Here is a 24,240-nt window from a genome sequence, read left to right on the forward strand (position 1 = left end):
AAAAGCAAACACACAGAGAGGGAATCTGAATTAAGTGAATCCTCTCCAAGGATAAGTAAAGCATGGTTGTGTTGCTCTTGAGCTTACAAGATGGAAACCACAAAGACTTTGCTTGGGTTTCAGTGTTACTGGTGTTTAGACTCTTGATTCTTCAAGTCTTGTCTCTTCAAGAGAAGAGACATAGACGTACAAAAATCTAAGTTCCTTACTAATGTCTCTGTATGTAAGAAAACACATCTCGGTAATTGAAATTTGTAGACATCTTCAAGATGCTGGGGGTGTGATATGAGTTAGCAACACAAAGTCATCCTGTGACACTAGCCATTGTGTCTTGAGAGGAATCTGACTCTTTCTTTGAGCATATTCACACAAAGAACAAAAGGGCATTTGGATATCACACAATTTCAGGCAGACACAGGTGGCTTTGAACTTCGAGTTCTCATTCTTATGAATTGAGAAAGTTGGAGTGGGGCAGGACCCTCTAGTTTTCTTCAGACTCCATGTTGTCATATCCCTGAATTCTGTTGTCTCTTTTGATTTTATGGACCTCCTGAAATGATGTTGACTCAGTTTTCTGACCAATATCTGACAGACAGCCACAGAAAAAATAGATCCACTTACTAATCTCCTGCAGAAGCTATTTTGGATCAACTTAATTGAAAAACTTGTTTATTTTTTTAGTCAATTCTTACTAAAAAACAAGACCAAAGAAAAACCTCATTTTGTTTTTCTTTTTTTTTCAATTTGAGGTCTAATTGACATACATTATATTAGTTTCCAGTATACAACATACTGATTCAGTTGTGAAATGATCTCTACAATAAGTCTAGTTAACATCCACCCCCTACTTAGTTAGAAAAATTTTTTTTCTTGTGATGAAGACTTTTAAGATTTACTCTCTTAGCAACTTTTCAAATATGCAATACAGTGTTGTTAATTGTAGTTATCATGCTGCACATTACACCTCCATGATTTATTTGTTGTATAACTGGAAATTTGTACCTGGTGGCCCCCTTAACTCATTTTGCCCAGCCTCCACCTTTGGTAACCACCAGTCCTATGAGCTTGGTCTTTTGTTTAGATTACACATATAAATGAAATCATACCTATTTCTTTGGTATTTTCCTTTTTCTGTCAGACTTATATCACTTAGCATAATGCCTTTAAGTTCCATCCATGTTGTAACAAGATTTCATTCTTTTTTGTGACTGAATAATATTTAGTTGCATATATTTAGCACATCTTCTTTATCCATTCCATGTATACATGCTTAAGTTGCTTCCATATCTTGGCTGTTATAAATAAGGCTATTATGAACATAGGGGTACATATATCTTTTCAAATTAGTGTTGTTTAAATGCCCAGAGGGTGTCCCTTGTGGCTCAGCTGGTAAAGAATCTGCCTGCAGTGCGGGAGACCTGGGTTCGATCCCTGGGTTGGGAAGATCCCCTGGAGAAGGGAAAGGCTACCCACACCAATATTCTGGCCTGGAGAATTCCATGGACTGTATAGTCCATGGTGTCGCAAAGTTGGACACAACTGAGCAGCTTTCACTTTCACTTTCAAATACCCAGAAGTAGAAATGCTGATCATAAGATAGTTCAATTTTTAATTTTTTGTGGCACTTCCATACTGTTTTCCATGCTGGTTGCACCAATTTACATTCTCACCAGCAGTGCACAAGGGCTTCCTGTCCTTCACATCCTTGCCAACAGTTATTGTCTCTTGTCTTTTTTATACTATCCAACTCTGACAAGTGTGAGACGGTATTTCATTGTGGTTTTGATTTGCATTTTCCTGATGATTAGTGATGCTGAGAATATTTTCATGTACCTCTTGGCTATCTGTATGTTTTTCTTAGAGAAGTATCTATTCAGGTCCTCCGCCCCTTTTTAGATCTTTGGTTTTCTTGCTGTTGAGTTGTATGGGTTGTGTGCATGTTTTGGATGTTAACCCTTTATCAGCACGTGATTTGTAAACAACTTCTCTCATTCAGTAGGTTGTCTTCATTTTATTGATGGTTTCCTTTTGCTATGCAGGTAAATGAAGTCTTACATGATATTCTCTTAAATTAGAAATTAATTTCATAAAATTACCTAGTTAACACCAGTCAAGATTTTTGTTTCATCCATTCAGAAGCGTTGATGATTCCTGTTCTGATCTCTTTGAGACTATTAATGTTATCAACCTGTTCAAAAACATTTTAAAATCCTTTCCATTTGAAATTTGAGAAGGAACTCCTTTCCATTCTCCATTGCCTGGAGAATAAACAAGTTGTTTTCCCCTTTGGTATTATCACCAAGTCTTGCTTTTTACATTCCTCTCATTCTCTTTTTCTCTTCAGACATATTTTGGAATGGATGTCTCTGCAGTTGAAGATCCAGTTCAAAGACGAGCACTAGAAACCATGATAAAAACCTACGGCCAGACCCCTCGTCAGCTGTTTCAGTCAGCCCACGCAAGCAGACCTGGCTCCAAGCTCAACATCGAAGGGGAGCTTCCTGCCGCCGTGGGCTTGTTAGTACAGTTTGCTTTCAGGGAAACCAGAGAACAGGTCAAGGAAATTACCTATCCGGTATGTCATTTGGATTTCAGTAGATTTCAGGAAAATGTGGTTCAACTCCTGAGACATCAGGCCTTATCCCACGCTTTAGAGGCAGGGAATTGAGTAACATGGTCCCAGCCAGAAGGTGTGTACCAGCCAGTGAATACAGATGCTCACATTACCAGTTCTGTGTGTAGAAGATGCTGCATTAGTGATATGAAGGGAGTGCTTTGGGAGCTCAGGTCAAATTGTGACCTCTCTGAGGGTTATTACTTGGGAAAGCCTCACCAGCCAGTGACATAACAGGCATTGCAAATGAGAGGGAAGGAATCAGTGCAAACATGCCTAGCATGGTTGTAGTTGTCAGCTTCCACCAGTAGTGACCAGAAGTGTAAATGTTTGAGTTTACAGTTAAGGGAAAAATCTTACATGATTTTTTGGCCCCTCCAGATTTTCTTGATAAAAAGTATTGCCTCTTAAAGTAGGAATTAAGTATTAATTTATATTCTGAAATAGAAAAATAAAGCAAGCAAGCCTTAAGAGTAAAATGGATTCTAATCCTCAGCTAAATTCTTCATTATTAAAGCAACTTAAGGTGGGAGCCTGTGAGTTGTGAAGTGTTAAAGAGGTTTGCAGAAGGGAATCAAAGAAAATGAAAACACAAGGGAAGGAGGTTGTAAGGTAAAGCAGAGACCTCAGATTGCAGTCATCTGTGATCTACTTTAAGAGGAAATGGTTTTTACAGACCTTCTTTTGACACTCGTTTCTTATAATAAAGTTACTTAAATACACTAAATTTAGAACACTGAATGTATGCTTATAGTTCATATATATCAAATTTGCATGTTAAATGCAAGCAGAACTTATATAACTAGTAAGATCAAAATTGAAATTTTAAAACATCAATATGATAGATAATATTGTTTTGCCGAACCCAGATCACCCATGTTGTTTTTCATAGTTGAAAGCTGTATTTTTTGTTTTATGTTTTACTTGTCAGTCACACTGACAACTCATGATTTTGAAGACTTACAAATCATTTTGGTCATTATTCAAAATAATTTAACAGTACATCCCTGAAAAGTAATAAACACCATTTCATTTGCCACTGTACTTATTGCTCATTAGCTAATTAAAGTTGGTGCATATGCAGGACCTGAGCAGGATGTCTGTTTGTAGTAGGAATGAATTCTGAACTGCCTCCTTCCCACCTCAGGACTTTCACACTGGCTGTCCCCTCCACCTGGCATGCCCTGTCCTCAGATAGAGCCCCGGTGTGCTTTTATTTCACTCAGGTGTCTGCTTGCCTCAGGGACTCTTTCCCAACCCCTCATCTAACCAGCAACTCTTTCTCAGTCCTCTCCCCCATCTTAGACTTTGTTCATAGCACTTGCACCACCTTTGGAAATATGTGTTCCTCGTCTGTCTTGTTCATCACTGTATCTGACCACCAGGAACACATATTTCCATTTCTATACTTACTACCATTTTTTTTTCTTACTACCATTTTTTAAATGTACTTTTTACTTTTCTTGGTTTTAGAGTCCTTTGTCATGGATAAAAGGCTTGAAATGGGGGGAGTATGTCGGTTCCCCAAGTGCTCCGGTTCCTGTGGTCTGCTTCAGCCAGCCCCACGGAGAAAGATTTGGTTCTCTCCAGGCTCTGCCCACTAGAGCAATCTGTGGTTTGTCCCGAAATTTCTGTCTTCTGATGACATATAGCAAAGAACAAGGTAAAATAAAACATGAAAACCATCCTAGGTCTATCTTTCAAGAGATTTGAATGTTTCCACTCATCTGTGCTGCTGTTTTGTTTCATTTTTGAGTTTTCTGAGTCTTTGGTGAAAAACTAGACTCAAATTTGTGTTCTTTTAATGCAAAGTAGGAATTAAAACATACTACGTGAAAAAAAATGAGAACTAAAGGCAGTGTCGTTTGAAATGAGAGGAACAATTGAAGGGGACAAGAATAAATAAATGTCTCACAAGGTGAAAACATTATCAATTTTATAGAAATACACACTTTGAGGTTCTTGAATCCCAGAATAGATGACTTATTTGACCAACAGTTCTAGTACCTCAGAAGAGACAGTCATGAGAGTAAAACAAAATGAGGAAATCATGATAGCCTTGAAAATGGGTTTTAAAAATACATATGTCTGGAAAGCAATCTTTTTCTCCCCTCTTTGCACTGACTCACTAAAAGCAACACGTGGGAAAGTGCTGTCAGTAGAGGCCCTCTTGATATTTCTAAATGTCACCTACACACTGGAAAACTAGTGACATTTTCCATTCAAGCAATTCCTCAGCCCTTCCAAATTAGTCATTTTGCTTAATGCAAAAGAACTCTCCCTACTTCCTAGGCCTGGGCTTTAAGCACTGAAATGAATGACTGGGGGCACCCATCTGTGCCTGTCAGGGGTGTGCAGATTTGCCGGGAAACCAGTGTGTGGACCTGACGCCTCTTGGTGTTGGTTCTGTGCACTGTGCTCCTCCGGTCCTCACGGCCCCTCCCCCCACTGGAGCTCCACAGTGTAGGGACCCCCGGACCCGTGCCCCGGCCTCAGCCACTTCAAGGAATTTAGTGTGCTGACAGGACCACAGTTCTTTTAAACTCACTCTTCCTTCTGTCGTAAAATGAATGATTGCCTTTATAGTTGCCAGTAATAAAAGAAGCTACATACCATTTTATCAAAGTTTAGTGAATTAAGAGGGTAAGGTAAATCTGTTTAATCATCATTGCAGTCAGCTATGAGATGTGTCACAAGTAGTTTACTACTACTAACACTTAAAGTATCAAAAGGTGTGAATAATTTGCCTTTAAGAAATTAATTAGAGTGGATTGAAGTTTCTCTCTGTTGATCAGAGAGAAAGGGGCTGGTATTATCACTTAGCATGGTGGGACTTAAATATGTCCAACTTAATAGCTAACCTATCTTATTTGTGCCACTACAGTCACAAGCCCCTAATAGCTGTGTTCATTCAAATTATACTTTATTTCCTCATAGAATATAAGTGGGATTTGGCAGAATGTAGGTGTGTCCATGAAAGTGGTATCATACAAGTTATGGCCATGAGCTTGCGTGGCACAATGCCTGAGTTTGCACCCCAGTTCTGCTGCCTAACTCCTGTGTATTTTTGTGTAATTTTGAGAAAATTACTTATGCTTTTTGAGTCCTGACTTTTAATCTATGAAATGGGAATAATAAAAGGACTTACTTCCCAGGGTAATTCACCATAATGCTTAAATGAAATAATATAAGAAATGGTTAACACCTGACTCCGGTGTGCTTAATAAATGCTTAAGTGCTTAATAAATGCATGTCCGCTGGACTGTAAGCACTCTGGAGCCAGGGGCTCTGCGCATTCACTGCTGTACCCAGTACAGAACCATCCACAGGGGCATTTCCTAGAGGCCCTGAGTGAGTAAGTGCAGCTGGCAGATGGAAAGTCATGAGCACTGCTATATTAAATAGCTGCCCTCTAGTTACACATGCGTAATACAGTGTAGCAACTAACCTGCCATGGTTTTAATGATCTTTAGCTCAGTACAGGCCAATTACTTGAGAACTGACAATGCCTCAAAATTGTCTGAGGTGCTTTTTTCCCAAGTATACTCAGTTGGTCCCACTGGAGACACACCAAATGAGAATCTCTGAGCCTTGAGTCTAAATCTGCACGTGCTGCAAAAGTCATTTTCTTGCAAACTCTTGTTTAAGATCTACTATTCTAATAGGTAAAGAAGAAGTTTATTTTTCTTCTTAAAAAAAGATGGTGCATCTTGTGTTGCTGGAATGAGATACCAGGGACAGTTATTGAGTTCTTACCACATGCCAGTCTTCATGGTAAAATCTGGGAAGTCCTGAGGCTTATCTAGAGTGGAGCATATACGTAGCAAGGCTATCCTAATTTCTGTATTGCAAAACACATGTCCACATTTGGAATTATACTCAACAAAACAAAAATAAACATGTGAATTACATTTTCAATATGCTCTTGATTCATTCAGCAAATGTTTGTTTGTTTCATTGCTTCATATTATGCTGTACTGTGCTGTTTTATGCCATATATTATGCTAAGTACTCACATTCTGTGTGTTATAGATACAGCTATATATTAAGCGAGGCACTCACCATCTCCCTGAGGAACTCAGAGCTTCTTATTCGCACAGGCAGCACCAACTGCCTACAGCATTTATGCTGCATTAGCCCTAGTCAGTGCGCCACAAGGTGTAGATTACGAGGAACACTGGGAAAGGATGTCAAGATGTCCAGATCTTTATCCCAAAAGGGCGTAATATCATGTTGAGAATAGAACAAGGAAAGAACAGAACCTCATTATATGAAGTTCCCCTGTACAAAGTCCTTGTGGTTGCAGGATTAAATTATTCTCAGGATTGCTTCTGCTCCAGCAATGGTCCCTTTCTAGCATTAGTAGTTCTCCATATTGATTTTTCAGTAATGGGTATCTAGAAAGTTATTTAAACATTATCTAGTTCTTATTTATTATTAGAAGAAAAAGCATCACAGAACATAAATAGAGGAAGCTTAGTTATCATTTGTCTTCTATAAAAATTTCTTAACAGAAATTTTAGTTCCAAGTCAAATAAATCCCTACACAGGTGAAAAAGAATACAGTTCCAACCTTAAATCCTATTAGCCTTAAAGGAATGAAACTAACATAAATCGGTCCATCTTATGGCTATAAAGATGATTTTGCACTGGAATAACCATGTTCTGCTATGTGAACTTCAGGCCTTAAAGGCCAGAGTGGTCTTTAACCTGACATTTCAGTGGGCTGTCCAATGATAACTGATCAGTGGCAACTAATACTTTATTTCTCTTTCTTGAGGTGTGAGAAGCATGAACAGTACTGACATTCAGTGGTCAGCCATCCTGAGCTGGGGATATGCTGATAACATTTTAAGGTTGAAGAGTAAACAAAGTGAGCCTCCAATAAACTTTATACAAAGTTCCCAGCAATATCAGGTAAACATTTTTATGAAGTAATTTATAGTAATAATTAAACATAATGCTTTAGAAGGGAGTCAGACTGATGACAGCTAGTCTTTAATATCCTATAGTTAGTCAAGAAGCTCATGACGCTAGACATATGCCTTGTTTACAGTGCAGACAGCCTTCCTAACTGCTGCTGTACTGCCTATGCCCCAGAGTTCGTTCTCTACCCCAGCAGTCCCCAACCTTTTTGGCACCAGGGATTGGTTTCACAGAAGGCTCTTGTTCCACAGAGCAGGGAATAGGGGGATGGTTTCAGGGTGATTCTCCTAAGGAGCCCACAACTTAGATCCCTTGCATATGTAGTTCACAGTAGCATTCGTGTCCCTACGAGAATCAAGTGCCACTGATCTGACAGGAGGCGGAACTCAGGCAGTAATATGAGTGATGGGGAGCGGATGTAAATACAGGTGAAGCTTCACTCACTTGCCAGCCACTCACCTGCTTCTGTGTGGCCCGCTTCCTAACAGGCCATGGACTGCTACTGGTCTGTGGCCTGGGAGTGGGGGACCCCTGCTCTTCCCATCTCTTGTTGAGACTGGATCGTAATCTCGTACTCAGCATCAGCTCACAGCAGTGTTGGAACAAAATCACAATTGATTTTTTTCTCAATGTTAACTTGCCTTTTGTTACTATGTCATTTTCAATAACAAGAGCATCATCTACTGCACCTGGTTTTTTTTAAATGGACCGGGAATTTAGGCATCACCACATGGTAGAAAGAGCCTTGGGCCTTACTAAAGCCCTGCCATCCCTGTGATCTGTGTTAGCATCCAGCTCCGTTACTTACTATTCATAAGTAATTAACCTTTCCCAACTTGAGTTTCTTTCCTTCTGCTTAAAACTGGAGTAGTCATACTCCCACTACTCTCTCATAAAACTGTTGTAAAAATGTCTCCAGTGTTTGTGAAAGTATATTGTAAACTGTAAAACACCATATACACACACAAACACATACACGCAGTACTGCCACAACTTTTTCCAGGACTAAATTGTATGCTAAACCTTCTCTCTTTGACTGTCTTTCCATAGGAAGTTCTTTTACTGGTTTCTGACTTTCATTACCTACATACACCTGGTGCCTACTCACACATCCTAACATTTGTCACCATTCCCCAAGCGCCTTAGAAATGGAGTCAATGGAAGGGTTCCCAGGTGGCTCAGTGGTGAGGAATCCGCCTGCCAATGCAGGAGACACGGGTTCAACCTCTGATCTGGGAGGATCCCCCATGCCTTGGAGCAACTCAGCCCATGCACCACAACTGCTGAGCCTGTGCTCTAGAGCCCAGGAGCTGCAACTACTGCCCATCTAGAACCCGTGCTCTGCAACAAGAGAAGCCACCACAATGAGAAGTGTGCACTGCAGCTTGAGAGTAGCCCCCTCTCTCTGCAACTGGAGAAGATCTCATGCGGCAACAAAGACTCAGCACAGCCAGACATAAATAAATAAATAAAAGTGTTTAAAAAAGAAGAAAGAAATGGAATCAGCTACTTGTGGGGAATTTTTGGCAGTGAAAAAAAGGAGAGCAGTGACTTGTTTGCTTAATCTTCAATATGCCTGAAAAAAAAGGTCACTGCCTTTTGTCATCTGGCTTACTAGTAAACTAACAAAAGTAAGAATAAAGGACAGTGAAAAACCACCTTATTAGAAATTTTAATAAGAATTTCAACACTGCAAAATTATTTCTGTCATGTAAAATTGGGCACAGAAACATCATTAAAGATGAAAAAACACTCTCAAGTCCTTTTAGCAAAACAGAATAATCCAGTTTTTGAGCAAACGTGGTGTGATAAAGTACTTCCAATCAAATGGCTACCTAGATGAGAATACCATTTTTCATTTTTGTTCTTGGAATATGTCATTCACTTATTAGTTCTTTAGTTTGAGAAAATTTGTCCAGGATATTATCATACAAAGACCCACACTCTGCAGTTTCACTTATCTGATCAATTTCACTATCATCATTACATATTAGAGTCCTGCTCTCTCTTTGCCTCATCTTTTGATTGATTCTTAACTGTAAAACATATTCCTGTCAATTTTCTTCTCTTTTCTGTTATCACTGGAAAATGAAGAATTCTGAATTCCCAACTGTGTTCAATGACAAGTGAAAGAAACGGTGTCTCTGGTCTTCTTTTATACTTTCTCAAGAGATAACAGCATTTTTTCGACAATGCAATAAGAGAACCAAAAGATGACAGTTTATTTCACATTTTACAGCTTTTAGACATCTTAAAGTTACGTAATACTCTATTACTATATCTTGCACCATTCTAATCATTTCAAGTAAAATATTTATCTTAGTTTTGTGAGCATATATTTTTAAAATAAGCGTCAGAAAAGTAGAAGCATTTCTCATGCTTTTTAAGCATGTTCATCTTGACTTGTCCTTTTCCTAGGTGACTAGTTGTGCTTGGGTCCCTGACAGCTGCCAGCTGTTCACTGGGAGCAAGTGTGGTGTCATCACAGCTTACTCAAACAGGTTCACAAGCGGCACGGTAGGTCCTGGGCGCATCTGTGGGATTTTCATGTCAGCGAGGGGGAGAAACCCTTAGAGCAACGTATATTTTTTATACTTGAATCTCTTCTTCACAGAAGCTCTGGTAATGTAAAAGGTCAATATCTAACTCTTTATTTTAGGTTTATTAGGATCATAAAAGAATTTTTAAAATAACTGTATATAGTCAGAGACAGAAAGTATTTTGAGTTATACTCTGCTTTGTATGTAGGCTTTTTCGTGACATTTTGATGCTTCCCTGTGTTTTCAGTATCGACCTGAATGCTTAAAGGGTAACCCACAAGATTCTGTAAAATTTAGAAGTGCAGAACTCCTAACATTCCTAATACACTCTGAGTCAGTTAAATGACAGAAAAATCCAAGTAGCCAGTCTCTATTCTACCACTTACTGGGAGAAATTTTTTTTATCCATTTACTGAATCTTTTAAGATTTGTGAGCTAAATTATTAAAACAATCTAGTGAAGAATGTCTTCATTCTTATGCTGTACTTCTCTTAATTTACTTTCATTTCTTTATTGAATCAGCTGTCTGCGGTGCCATTGAAGAGTAGTGGCAAGTTTAGAGTGATAACTCAGTGATAACCATTCTGTTCTAGAACATTCTGTGTGCTTTTTTTTTTTTTTAATTACAGTTTTCTCCATTATTTTATAAAACGTGTTCTACTGAGTGAAACCTGTTTTCCTAGCATAGGGTGACACTCGGTTCCTTACTTTTCTGAGCAAGTTTATTCAGTTTTAAACCCTTGTTAAGGTTCTTTGCCACCCTCCTTAGGGTGTAAATGTGGCCATAATATTGTTTCTGACTCTTAGTCTAAGGAGTCATGAAAATGCGTGAAGCAGGAGTGATATGATCCAGTCAGCATTTTAAGACTATCTCTGTAGAGCCTGCTTAAAGGGCCATGAGCCTGGAGGGAAGGGTACCAGTTAAAAGGTGCTGTGGTGATGCTGGCAGCTATACTGAGGACTCCGCAGCAGGAGGTGGGCCCCTACAGGTTATTGCAGAACAGTGGGGTGTGTGCTCTAAGACTGACACACAGGGTAGAAAGAGTCAGAAGTGGGCCCAACCAGGTGTCAGGGAGCCTGAAAATTTACACTTGAGCTGGATCCTGAAGGATCATTTTCCTGAGTGGAGAAAAGAGGAAAGAGCACACTAACCACCTGGAATTAAAGGCATCATAGTTTGGGAGTGGCAGATACTTTGTATGTAGTTCAGAGCAGAACATGCTGGGAGGAGTGGCAGGAACAGTAGAGAGAGGTGAGGGTCTTAAACACAGGCCACTATGAGAAGAGTGCTGAGGAGTCTAAGCAGAGGGGCGCCTTCACTTTTGGAATGTCTCATTTTCTTTTTACTCCCCAAGGCCTAAATCAGATGTCACTTTTATAACGTCTCTGATATTTACTGCTGCCTTGCCTTCCCACGTCTGAGCCCACCTTTCTGTCTCCTTTTTCCTGCACGTACATTCTAATCTCTGCTGCAGAGGGGTCCTCTGCTTGTGTGCACAATCTCTGCTGCAGAGGGGTCCTCTGCTTGTGTGCACAGATCATTTGTTCCTTGTCGTCCAAAAACTGTCTTCCATCTTTTGTTTATTTCCTCTTTTTCCAACACTTTGAACAGCCTTGTTCTTAGTTTTCCTTACTTCCATTCTCCCTACAATTTAAATTTTTAATTGTACACTAACACAGTATGCAGTATTGGTTTAAAAAAAAATATTAAGTTGCCGATATAGGAGTAATTGTACACAGCATAGCTCTGAAGCAGCAGATCAAAGGTGTAGCTGTTATCATTTGAATACAGCAATACATGTGCTTCTTTTAGTTTGAAGTTACTGTAGGCTTGTGAAGTCTTATGTTGCATACCTTTCCTCAGTTCTACCCTTTCCTGAAAGTTGATTTTTCAGCTTATATATAAGGGTTTTCTTTTTCTCCTAATAGGTAATCAAGTCATGAGATAAACAGTTAACTATTTAAACCATTTCCAAAAGTGTATCTTAGCTGTATGATTTTATCATTGGTTGATCTAAGGGAAGGTTACCTGGGATTTTGTGGGTATTGTTGCTTTTTCTTGGGTACCATTTCATCATTTTGGGGTCCCTGAAGTTGCAGATGTGACCCTGTGCCTGAGAGGTTGGCGGGAAGCACCTCATGTTCACTAGTTTCCATTGCCCAAACCCACGGAATGCCATGGTTCTAAAAGTATTTCTGTTCTTGTTTATGTTACCCTTGACACAGCGAAAGACAGGCTCCCAAGTGCCATGTAGGCTATAACCAAGATAATTGTTGCTTGACAATATTTTCAAGGGAAGCTTATGAAATACTTTCCTAAGCTGGTGAAGCATATCTAACTTTGAACATTGTTTCTGGTGGATCTCCTAAGATAGTCTGTTAAAATGCATTCTACATACCTAATGATGAATACATTGATTGGTTATAGGGAACTGTTATCTATAAGCCCTTTATATATTAAAGAAGAATGTCAGGACGTCCCTGGAAGTCCAGTGGTAAGAATCCGCCTTGCAATGCAGGGGACCGGGGTTCGATCCCTGGTCGGGGAACTAAGATCCCACATGCTGAAGGGTAATTAAGCCTGAGTGCTGAAACTCGAGAGCCCGTATGTGGCAATGAAAGATTCCACATGCCGCACCTAAGACCCGACGCAGCTAAATAAATTAAAAAAATTAAAAATAAATAAATAAAGAAGAATGTCTTCAAAGGTGATAACTGACCCTAAAATAACTGATCTTGAGTTGTTTTTCACTTATTAATGTGCCCACGTCATCTTTATATAAGTGAACACCTGTATTTCTATTCTCTAAATTGATGGCAGGGAGAATAAATATACAGTTTATCCAAGGTAGTATCAAACCATTCAAGAACATTTTATTAAGAAGTAGGCCAGCAGAAGATTTCTGTTCTACCCATGGAAATTATTTTCTGATCCCTCAGGGAAGCATCTAGTAACACTGACTCTTAGAATCATTTTAAAGTGCAAAATCTAAAATTTCAACAACCACTGTAGGGTACCTATTTTCTGTTTACCCCATAAATACTATTCATAGTCATGAAGTAAAAAAAAATACACATACATATATATATAGCTTTTAACAAGCAAGGAGGGAGCTCTAGCTTTGAGTTAGATATTCTTGGATTATCTGTCAGTCCTAGAATATTGACACTGGCCTTGAGACTGCCTCTTATAAGAGGAGTAGAAAACGGTAACAAGGGACAGAGCAAAATGGGGGGGGGGGGGGGGGCTGGTTCTAAGGAGGTTCTTGTCCAAAAGGCTGGTCCCTGAGAGTGAGGATGAGTCAGATGAGACCAACTCTTGCCTGGATATACAGCCTAGATTGGAATTTCCTGGGCTGTCCAGGATCCTTGAGACTCAGCTTTGGATAAGGCATCCCTAGACTGGCATGGTGATCCGGGTCATCCAGGAGAAACGAGGAAGGTGCTTGCATTCTATTCCACTAGTAGAGGAATCCCTACAAATAATTTTCTAATGTAGTAACAAATATATAAAACCAAGCACACAAATTTATAGATAAAAAATGAATATATGAAAAAGTTAAGCTTATTAATAGTTATAATAAGAGAAATGCAATTAAAAGCAACCTTGATTGCCATTTAAAACTTGGGAAATTTTCAAAGATTTAGAATGACTGCTGAGACACAAATGCAAGCAGAGAAGGAAAGGGCTCAAGCCTTTCTGGATAGTCAGTTTTTCAGCCCCAGGGACCCTGAAGCATGGTCTGCAAGGGCGCTGGCATGTCCCCGTGGCCCCACAGACTCCTGGCCCTGTGGGGAGGGTCCCAGAGGCGGACCAGAGGGGGCCCAGCCCCAGGACTCGCGCCCTTGTTCAGAGCCGTCTTGTCGCTGTGCTTGTGTTCAGCCTGAAGGCCATGTGCCCTAGCTAGACAGAAGCCACTGCCACACAACTCAGGCCAGTGGCTCCAAGGAAGACTGGTGTTGCCTGGTCATTTAGTCTTTTTAAGTATAAAATACGTATTTTTATGTGACTAAGACACTGGACCATGGAGCACTTAAAATACATGAGCTGCAACTAATGAAGTCAACACAGGTTGTGTTTTGTTTGATCACAATGGTGATCAAAAAAGGCAAAATAGATCGGATGCCTAAAGAACAATAAGTACCATATTTATAAAGTTTATCGAAATGAAAACCAATACATTGTTTATTGTTATAGTAGCATATAGTAGAACATAAATTCTAAATACACAGGAAACAAATGCAAAATTCAGGATAATAACTTCTGAGAAGGGAGAGGAAATAGGATGTAAAACAGTACACCCACTATGTAATAGTTAATGTTTTCTATATTTAAAAAATAAGCTGATATTATAAAATGTTAGGATTAGTTTAACTGAGTGGTCAGTGTGCAGATTTTCATTGTATTTATACTTTCTACTTTATTATTATTGAAATATATTATTATTATAGTATATATATATACTATATATATACTATATATATATTATATTATAGTATATTATTGAAATACTTTATGACAATATAAACCTAGTATATAACAAAAATTATGCCTATGACAATTTAAACCTAGTATATAACAAAAATTATACCCTGTATAATATATACATAATATATAATATGTGTGTATCTGGTATCTGTGAACCATGTGGACCTTGGAACACCAGGTTGCAAGCTTTGATTTTGAAAATCAATCCACAACTATTGATGAGTAATACATTGCCATTAGTAGCATCAGGAGTCAGTGCAAAGCCTTTGCAAGTACTGTAAAATTTGTATCGATACTGTAAAATTTGTACTATATCTGCACTGTAAAATTCGTATCAATACTGTAAATTGATTAATATTCATTGATCCACTACAAGGATTCTGGAAATTTATTCTAAAGAAGTGATATAGAGGAGGAACAAAACTTATGTACATAAATTTAAAAATTATGAAATAAATAAAATAAAATAAAATTTATTTATGGCATCTAAAATTTTGAAAACATTTGAAACAATTTTAAATATCTATCAATAAAGGATGTTCAAGTAAATTAAGGTATACTAACTATATAGAATATCATAACACTTAAATATCATTTTGAATACACTGTCAAAAATGAGAAATGCTTATGGTAGAATGTATAAAATATGAAATAGAGAACTATTTATATGGAGATAATCAGAACTATTAAAGTACAAGTATATTTGGCCAGACTAGAAAAGAATAGTCAAAAATGAAAAACTTATCAGTTGATGAGATTATGGTCAATTAAAACTTTTTTTAATGTTTAACTAGTTCTACTCTTCAGAAAAAGTTGAACTAGGTTGAAAAAATTTGTTTGAGAAGAATGTTTGAGTCACTTGGGTTGTTTTGTTTTTGAGATAACAGTACTAGAATACCTTTTGTCATGGCTTTTATCTTATACTTATTTTTTAAATTTTAGCCTTCAGATATAGAAATGGAGTCTCAGATACATCTGTATGGGCACACAGAAGAGATAACCAGTTTATTTGTCTGCAAACCATATAGTATAATGATAAGTGTGAGCAGAGATGGAACCTGCATCATATGGGATTTAAACAGGTACAGAAGATTTCCAACTCTAAAATAGCTGTTTTTAATGTTTCAGTTCTTACTGTGAGAAACAGATGCACTAAAATAATATCTTTACATTATAATAACTTTAAGCATGAAATACAGACTTTACCTTTGTAATCTTACTGAATTAATAGATCAGTTAGGAATAGAGTCAGGAATCCCTTATAAATAGTAGGTACATATACTAACCAAAAAAATTATATAAATAAAAGGATGTAATTATATTTAATGTTCATATGCAAATTTTCATGTCTTTGGTCTTTCAGGTTATGCTACGTACAAAGTCTAGCAGGACACAAAAGCCCAGTCACGGCCGTCTCTGCCAGTGAGACTACAGGTGACATTGCCACAGTGTGTGACTCAGGTAAGTTGGCCCCAAACCCAAAGCAGGAGTGGTTGCGCTAATGTATGCTCAGCCAGCTGGTTACATCATAGGTTAAACTGTCACGTTACGTCCCTCTGGTCCCTGCCAGACCTGCATACTTAGGGAATAGCGTGTATGTGGTATTCAGTTCAGTTCAGTTGCTCAGTCATGTCTGACTCTTGCGACCTCATGGACTGCAGCACGCCAGGCTTCCCTGTCCATCACCAACTCCCGGAACTTACTCAAACTTATGTCCATCGAGTCGGTGATGCCACCCAACCATCTCATCCTCCGTTGTATGTGTATGAAAATACAATGAAGTCGAAGACTGAGTCCATCAATTGAGGCATGTGCTGTGCTTAGTTGCTCAGTCTTGTGCTACTCTTTGCGACCCCATGGACTGTAGGCTGCCAGGCTTCTCTATGGGGATTCTCCAGGTGAGAATACTGGAGTGGGTTGCCATGCCCTCCTCCAGGGCATCAGCAGAGGATCAGCTTTGTATTACATGTGTCTTCTAGTTCCTGCAGGACCGTAGTACAGAATAACAATGGAGGTGTAATGTGCCCCAAATTTACATGAGAAAGATAGTTCTCCTAATCAAATGTCTGGCTTTTAGTTTTATTTTCATGTATACATATTAAAATATTTGATGCATCCAGTCGGTAAGAACAGTTGGCAAGCTCATAAATTTTCTGTTTGCATTTCCATTAATTGAAAGGATTCTTCAAAAAACTGTTTCTTTCTGTCCAAAGGTATCTTTGACACACCTACAGTGGGTAGTCTTTTATCCTTTGGTTGCATTTTTTATATTGTTTTTTCCTGACACCAAATGTGTGGTCTTTCCAGACACTAAACTGTCCCCCGGTCCTGTGACCCCAAATGGGTGTCCAACAGTGCAATTCAATTCTGACACTAACTAGTTGAAGTTGGCAAACTTGGGAGTCTCAAGGCCCCCACCAGTTTCGATGATTCTCTCAGACAACTCACAAAACTCAATAAAACACTGTACTTAACTACTGTAGTTCATTACAATGTGAACAGCCACAAGAAAAGGTCCAGAGGTCTGTTCCTGTGGAGTCAGAAGGCACCACCCTCCTGGCCCATGAATGTGCTCATCAGTCTTCTCCCCTGTTGTTGAGGGGTTTTTCTGAGGTTCCATTATGTAGGCCTGGTATATTCAGTCACTGGCCGTTAGGAACTGACCTCCGCCTCTAGCTCCTCTCCCCTCCCCAGAGGTGAGAGGTGCTATAAGGACAGTTTCTCTGCTGGCCAGCTCCCACCTGAAGCTGTCTGGGACCTCCCCAACAGTCATCTCCCTAACATACAAAAGACAGTAAATTAACAAGAGTTTAGGAGCTCTATGCCAGGGCCGTGGGTCAAAGTTTATATATATATATATATATATATATTTTTTTTTTTTTTTTTTTTCCTATATCACAGGTATCTCTTGGAATTTTGTCAATTTTACAAAACACTCATCATTCTTATATTCAAGAAAAGTAATATCTCCAGTCATTCTTCAAGATTTCGGATATGAAGTATTAATGTTTGCCAGGCTTTAGCCCCCAGTCATAAAGTAATGAATGTCATGAACACATTCTTATTCCCCAGTCAGCATAACTAAAGGGAAAGACCTTAAATAGTTGACTTTGGTAACACAAGTGTGGACAGATGATTGATGACTTTGCTAACTGTTCTTCCTTGATTTGTACATTAGGGGCTTTCAGTGGGTCACACACATCAAGAGGGAACCTAGGGGGGAATACAGTGATTACTTATCTAGAGCTCTCTACTTTCTTGTTTTGGCAACATTTGGAAATTGGAACTGATCCTGAGGGAGCTGCTTTCCTGCTGCCAGTAGTGATTTATATCTGTGAAATTATATCAGCTAGTCATATGGGAACAAGAAATCAAATTACTTTTGCTTATATTTACCAACTCACTAGTAGGGTATTCAAGTGTCTATAGGCAGTACACACAGTATGATAGAGTAATGGGTAGAACTTTCTTCCCACTTTGAACAAAAAGGCCTTCTCAACTTGTTTGAGGCCTCTTAATACATATACAAGAGGAGTCATAAAGAGCATTTGGGCGAGAGCATGATAAAAGTAATGACTTTTTAAAAGAGGACAAATTTATGTTTAGTGACCTGGACTACATTTCATTCTCCTATTCTTATACTCCAGGAAGGGAAGAAAGTTAACCATACTTAAAAAAAAGAGAGAAAAGGAATTTAACCAGATTTAACCTATCAAAAAATCTTGACTCTTTAGTGAGAACCATCCAAGTAACTTTAAAATCAAAATTGAAGATACATATATATGTATGTGTATGTATATAATATACAATATGTATATGTGTGTGTATACACATATATAATCTCAAAATTTTCTGTATTGAGGCTAAAGACACACTGGCAAACTCATTCTTTCCTTATCCTGATTTCCCAGGGCTTATTATGGGATGTGGTTTTTATAGTGATAAGATATAAAATGTATTAAAACTATGTAAATATTATAGTAGATGGTTTCTGTACTTTTAAAAATCATTCTGCCACTATATCAAAAATACATGCATTTCAACTACAGTTCATAGCCTTTTCCTGTTGCCAGTGGTACTATAAAGTTAATATAATATTCTAAAATTCAGAGTAGTGGGTAGTTCTCCTACCCCCTCAGTTACTTGACTGAGCATAACATTTTCAAGATTCATCTATGTTGTTGCATATGTTAGAACTTCATTACTTTTTTTTTTCATTTATTTTTATTAGTCGGAGGCTAATTACTTTACAATATTGTAGTGGTTTGGCCATACACTGACATGAATCAGCCATGGATTTACATGTGTTCCCCATCCCAATCACCCCTCCCACCTCCCTCCCCAGAACTTTATTACTTTTCATGGCTGAATAAAAATGAGTTCCATTGTTTAGATATACTACATTATGTTTATCCATTCACCTCTTGATGAACATCTGGGTTGTTCCCACCTATTGGCTGTTGTGAATAATACTGCAACACACTAGGCATTTTGGTTTGTGGTATTTGATGGTCTTAGCATTTCTATAGGTGAAGAAGTATTTCTAATACTTACTTCTTTGCTATAAAATATGAAATCTTTTCACTGCCTTAATAAAGGAGAGAAATAAATTCTCTACTTTTATGTTAGTTCTAATGGAGAGATAAAGTGTGGTAACACTGTGTCATCCCAACTTTATCATGCCTCTTAACCTTTCTCTTTATCAGAATGAGAACATTTCTCCAGAAAGGCTGGACACATCACCATAAGGCCCCAAACCACCAGCCCCAGTTTATTGAGGATGGCTAGCAATTACTGCCTCCTCCATCACCTGGAAAACTACAAAAAGTTTGATTACTCCTGGTCTTTGAAAAAGAAAAAATTCATTTAATAAGACATTGATTTATAAGATTCACTCTTGGACATTCTGAAGAATTAGCTTTCTTTTTAAGAATTAGTTTTTAACTCAACTCTTACTGTAACTTATTTTTTCTTCAGAAGTCCCATAACTCACTTCTTAAAGATACTGTAGTTTCACAGAATATTTTCTTCTCTGCTTGGAGGTTGTTTAGCTTTCTAGGTACCTTCAGAATTAGATTTGGCAGTTTGTATGCTAAGAGATTATGATTACAAAGAAATTCATGGTTAATTTACATTGTTGCTCTACCTTGTAGGTTAATTTTTTATTTTTATTTTTTTCACTAGCCATCATCTCTAGATAAATAGGCCAACTCTGTGTGCCTTATATAGTAATTTCACTTATACACTCTCCAGTCATGAGTTGCCTATGAACTTCATCCAACAGACAAGTGAGGCACTCAGGGATTCCCCTCTGGGGCCCAATGTGGGGGGCTCTGCAGCACCCACACCCTGGTGACCTGTGGGGTTTTGTGGTGTTTTAGCTGGTGGAGGCAGTGACCTCAGACTCTGGACAGTGAATGGGGACCTCGTTGGACACGTCCACTGCAGAGAGATCATTTGTTCTGTGGCTTTCTCTAACCAGCCTGAGGGAATATCTATCAATGTGATTGCTGGGGGATTAGAAAATGGAATTGTAAGGTAAGAGGAGTTTGATTTCTTTGTGTCCTTTTGCTCATAAGGACATAGCAGTTTCAAAAAGTATTTTTTACTATCTAAACATAATAATATTTAATATTTATAGATTTAAAATCACATTAGGATATAGGTTCTTCTGGTGTTTCTGTTTTATTTCTAAATAGTAATTTGTACATTTTTGAAATTTTATATTGTTTAACTATAAAAAGTTCAGTTCAGTTCAGTTGCTCAGTCGTGTCCAACTCTTTGCAACCCCATGGACTACAGCACGCCAGGCTTCCCTGTCCATCACCAACTCCTGGAGCTTACTCGGACTCATGTCCATTGAGTTGGTGATGCCATCCAACCATCTCATGCTCTGTCATACCCTTCTCCTCCCCACCTCAATCTTTCCCAGCATCAGGGTCTTTTCCAAAGTGTCAGTTCTTTGCATCAGGTGGCCAAAGTATTGGAGCTTCAGCTTCAGCATCCGTCCTTCCAATGACTATTTAGGACTGATTTCCTTTACGACTGACTGGTTTGATCTCCTTGCAATCCAAGGGACTCTCAAGAGTCTTCTCCAATGTCACAGTTCAAAAGCATCAGTTCTTCAACACTCAGCTTTCTTTATGATCCAACTCTGATACCCATACGTAACTACTGGAAAAACCATAGCTTTGACAAGATGGACCTTTGTTGGCAAAGTAACGTCTGTGCTTTTTAATGCGCTGTCTAGATTTGTCATAGCTTTTCTTCCAAGGAGCAAGCATCTTTCAATTTCATGGCTGCAGTCACCATCTGCAGTGATTTTGGAGCCCAAGAAAATAAAGTCTGTCACTGTTCCATTGTTTCCTCATCTGTTTGCCATGAAGTGATGGGACTGAATGCCATAATCCTCATTTTTTAATTGTTGAGATTAACAATATGAAATACACAAAGTATTCTTAATCCCATACCCACCTGAGCAAACTGCCCAGAATTAACCACGTTAATCGTTTATTGTGTTTCCTTACCAGGTAATTTTTAACAAATAAACATGTTGGCTAACTTTTTAGTAAAGGAAACTTGAGTTTGTGTAATTAGATGATGACTTTTTTCCTTCCTCTAGGTTATGGAGTACTTGGGACTTAAAGCCTGTGCGGGAAATTACGTTTCCTAAATCAAATAAGCCTATTGTAAGGTAAAACCACCCCCACCCCTCCCTGCTTCATACTATACTCTGTGACTGTTTCTGTTGGAGATACAGTATAGCACACAGAAGTAAAGAGGAGCCTAAGGAGGATCGTTATAAACAACTGGCTGTTTATCGAACACCAGGGTGTCCGGGACCCCATGGCAGAAGGAGGCAAAGCATTTGTGTTCATGGAGCTTAAAATCTGGGTCAGGAGCTCAGAGCCTCACAGAAGGGTGTGCTGGGATCATGCCCGGGAAGGCCTCTTGAAATGTGGAAGTTATATATTTTTCCCTTTCATTATTGAAAATACCATAATGCTACAGGAGTGTGCTAGACAAGACTGATAAACAACTTGTTACCCTCTCCTCCATTAACAAATATGACTTTAAAAACTCAATTGGAGTAAGTGATTCAAATTCTACTGCATTAAAATAAATTTATTTTTTATCCACTAAATGTAAAATGTAATAAAATAAAATTATATATTAATAACACATTTTTTATCTTTTCCTCTTTCAGGGAAATAAAATACCTCCATAAAATAATCCTCATTTATTTCTATATAGAGAAAATGTAGTACTGTCATATTTTTTTGAAGTTTCCTATACCCATGTATTTGTTGTTTAAGTAGTAACACTAAATAGAAAAGGAAAAGAAAACATGCAAAGAGGGATCAGAGTGTGCCAATCTTTTTTTTTTTAATTCTTTACTAACCTTTTATTGTACATGTGGCTTTATATTTTCTCCTAGAGTGTGCCAATCTTTTGATCTTGGTTTTAGTCTGTATCACCTGGTTAGAATGAGCATCACAAACTTGGCAGCAGAACCATTAAACTATATTAGTGCAGTCAGAACCACTTGTAGGTGGTTGTTTTATCTGTCTCTCTGCTCCAGTAAAGACTCTTAACTTCTTACACCAGTTTCCACATGATCACCAGTATGCTGATACAATTTTCAGAGACACAACGTAGAAACGGGACTCTCTTTCTTTTACCAGCCTTACCTTTTCCTGTGACGGCCACCATTTGTACACAGCGAACAGCGACGGGACTGTGATCGCCTGGTGCCGGAAGGACCAGCAGCGCTTGAAACACCCAATGTTCTATTCCTTCCTCAGCAGCTACGCAGCCGGATGAGTGAGGGGAACTGCACTCTCCACAGCACTTTAACTCCAGGCTGCATTTACTGACTTCGCCAGTTTCAGGAGCTCAAACCTGAAGACACGGATGACCAAACAAATCCAAGCAATGATACAGTCTGTCCATCTGCACAAAATTCTGCTGCCTCACAAGGTCCTGAAAGGAAAGTTCTAATTTAGTGATGATCTGGAGAGTTGTATCAAGGTTGAAGTCTGGCACAGTAAATTAAAATCACATCCTTGAAGTTTTTTTTCTATAGAGGAGTCTAAACACAAACTTATCTCTATTTCTGTTTTCTATTATTCCCCCCCCCAAAAAAACAGTAGAATTTAAATTGGTTAGCTAATTGTTTACATAAAATTTGCTCTAAAAGATTATACTTTTAAAGTTTTCTGCCAAAATAACACACACACCCGCCCCTCCCCTCAAAAAAGGAAGGATAAGGAGAGAGAATTCAGGACTTGATTATTGCTTTCTTTGAGCAGTAAGGAGTTCAGTAGGTGCCTCTGCACCAAACATTTTTTGGAATATCTGAATATTTGAATCTCAGTGTTAGGCAGTTTTTGCCTGTTGCCTTCTTAGCTTAAAGTAGAACCAGATTGTTTGACAGTCACAAACAACACAGGTATCTTTGATTTTCAGACACATTCTGTTTCTTCATAAAAATCGTACTTAAAATCCGCAACACTAGATAATGAATATTCTTAGTTGAGGCACTAAGATTTAATAAACAAAATGATAATTCTTTTTAATACCTGGCATTTACAGAGCATTGAATGCTTAACAATTTGCAACTGAAAGCCTCCACTACAAAAGAAGTTTGCACAGGTATTAGCAATGCAATCCAGATAAGGCTTTTAATCTAATATGCTGAAGAGTTTTCTTCCCCAAAACAGAATTACAAAGAAAAGGAGATAGCTTCCTTTGTTTTAAATAGGAGGCAGAGTCATTCTTTTAGAAAGCAGTTCCCACCGTTTCTGTTAGCCTATTCTAGGAACAGTAGAAAAATCTGTGTACTCCACAGCAAACTTAAACACGATAAAGACAGAATTCCTGAAAACCCTGAAATAGCCTATTTCTATCATGATAGTACTTGGGGTGCTGCTTTATTGGCTTTGAAAACTGTAAAATAAGCTCAGTAATGTTACCATGAGATAAAAAAATATATTCCTGCCTAAGAATAACTTGCGTGTTTGTTCTGGAAATTTAATTCATAGAGTGTTTACAGAAGTACTTTTGTAACTTCCAGACTTTCTAAAACATTCTGCTTAAAAACTGTGTAATATACAATTCCAAAGTCTCTGCTGTCAAGATAAACACAAGAGGAAGCAAGTGGCCATGTATGCTTATAACCTTCCGTTGCACACATAGGTAAGAACGCTCCACGGCTACATTCAGATCATGGTTTGCACAGACCAGCTGTTAATTCTGAGGTCCAATTAGGTGCAGAGATGTAATTATTCCTGTTCACGTTGAAGTGATTTGCTTTGTTTAAAAAAAAAAATGCAGCTATTGTCCAGCGTTCATTTTTCTACTGAGAACTTTAAATTAGTTCCTTATTAGAACAAGTTGCTACTCAGTCTTTTTTTTTATAAGCTGAATTTCATCATTTATCTGAAGAGAAAATATGCAAAATAACTGGTCTTGTTAAGAGTGCAATATTATATTTTTATGTAAAAATAAAAAAATTGGGGGTATTATTTATTCAGCATGAACTTAATATGTATATGTTTGAAACACTTCATAATGTGCATGTTGTAGCAAATATTTCTGTAAATTATCACAAGCTGTTACCTTTGTATACACTGCCACTTCAAATTGGGAATAAATTTCATAAAAATAGA

At 38.2% G+C, this 24,240-nt stretch overlaps 1 protein-coding gene across 1 annotated transcript in view; it reads left to right on the forward strand.

Moving 5' to 3' along the window:
- LYST (lysosomal trafficking regulator) overlaps nt 1–24,240 on the forward strand; it is a 172,847-nt gene extending 148,607 nt beyond the window's left edge. The window contains exons 45-53 of the mRNA XM_065922257.1: nt 2,345–2,575; nt 4,088–4,277; nt 7,395–7,531; nt 9,959–10,057; nt 15,512–15,651; nt 15,933–16,030; nt 19,951–20,107; nt 21,192–21,263; nt 22,255–24,240. Of these exons, the coding sequence (XP_065778329.1) occupies nt 2,345–2,575; nt 4,088–4,277; nt 7,395–7,531; nt 9,959–10,057; nt 15,512–15,651; nt 15,933–16,030; nt 19,951–20,107; nt 21,192–21,263; nt 22,255–22,393 (1,263 nt within the window). The 3' untranslated portion in view covers nt 22,394–24,240. The remainder of the gene's footprint in view (nt 1–2,344; nt 2,576–4,087; nt 4,278–7,394; nt 7,532–9,958; nt 10,058–15,511; nt 15,652–15,932; nt 16,031–19,950; nt 20,108–21,191; nt 21,264–22,254) is intronic.

The sequence above is a fragment of the Muntiacus reevesi genome, chromosome 2, assembly GCF_963930625.1.
Source record: "Muntiacus reevesi chromosome 2, mMunRee1.1, whole genome shotgun sequence".
Taxonomy (NCBI): domain Eukaryota; kingdom Metazoa; phylum Chordata; class Mammalia; order Artiodactyla; family Cervidae; genus Muntiacus; species Muntiacus reevesi.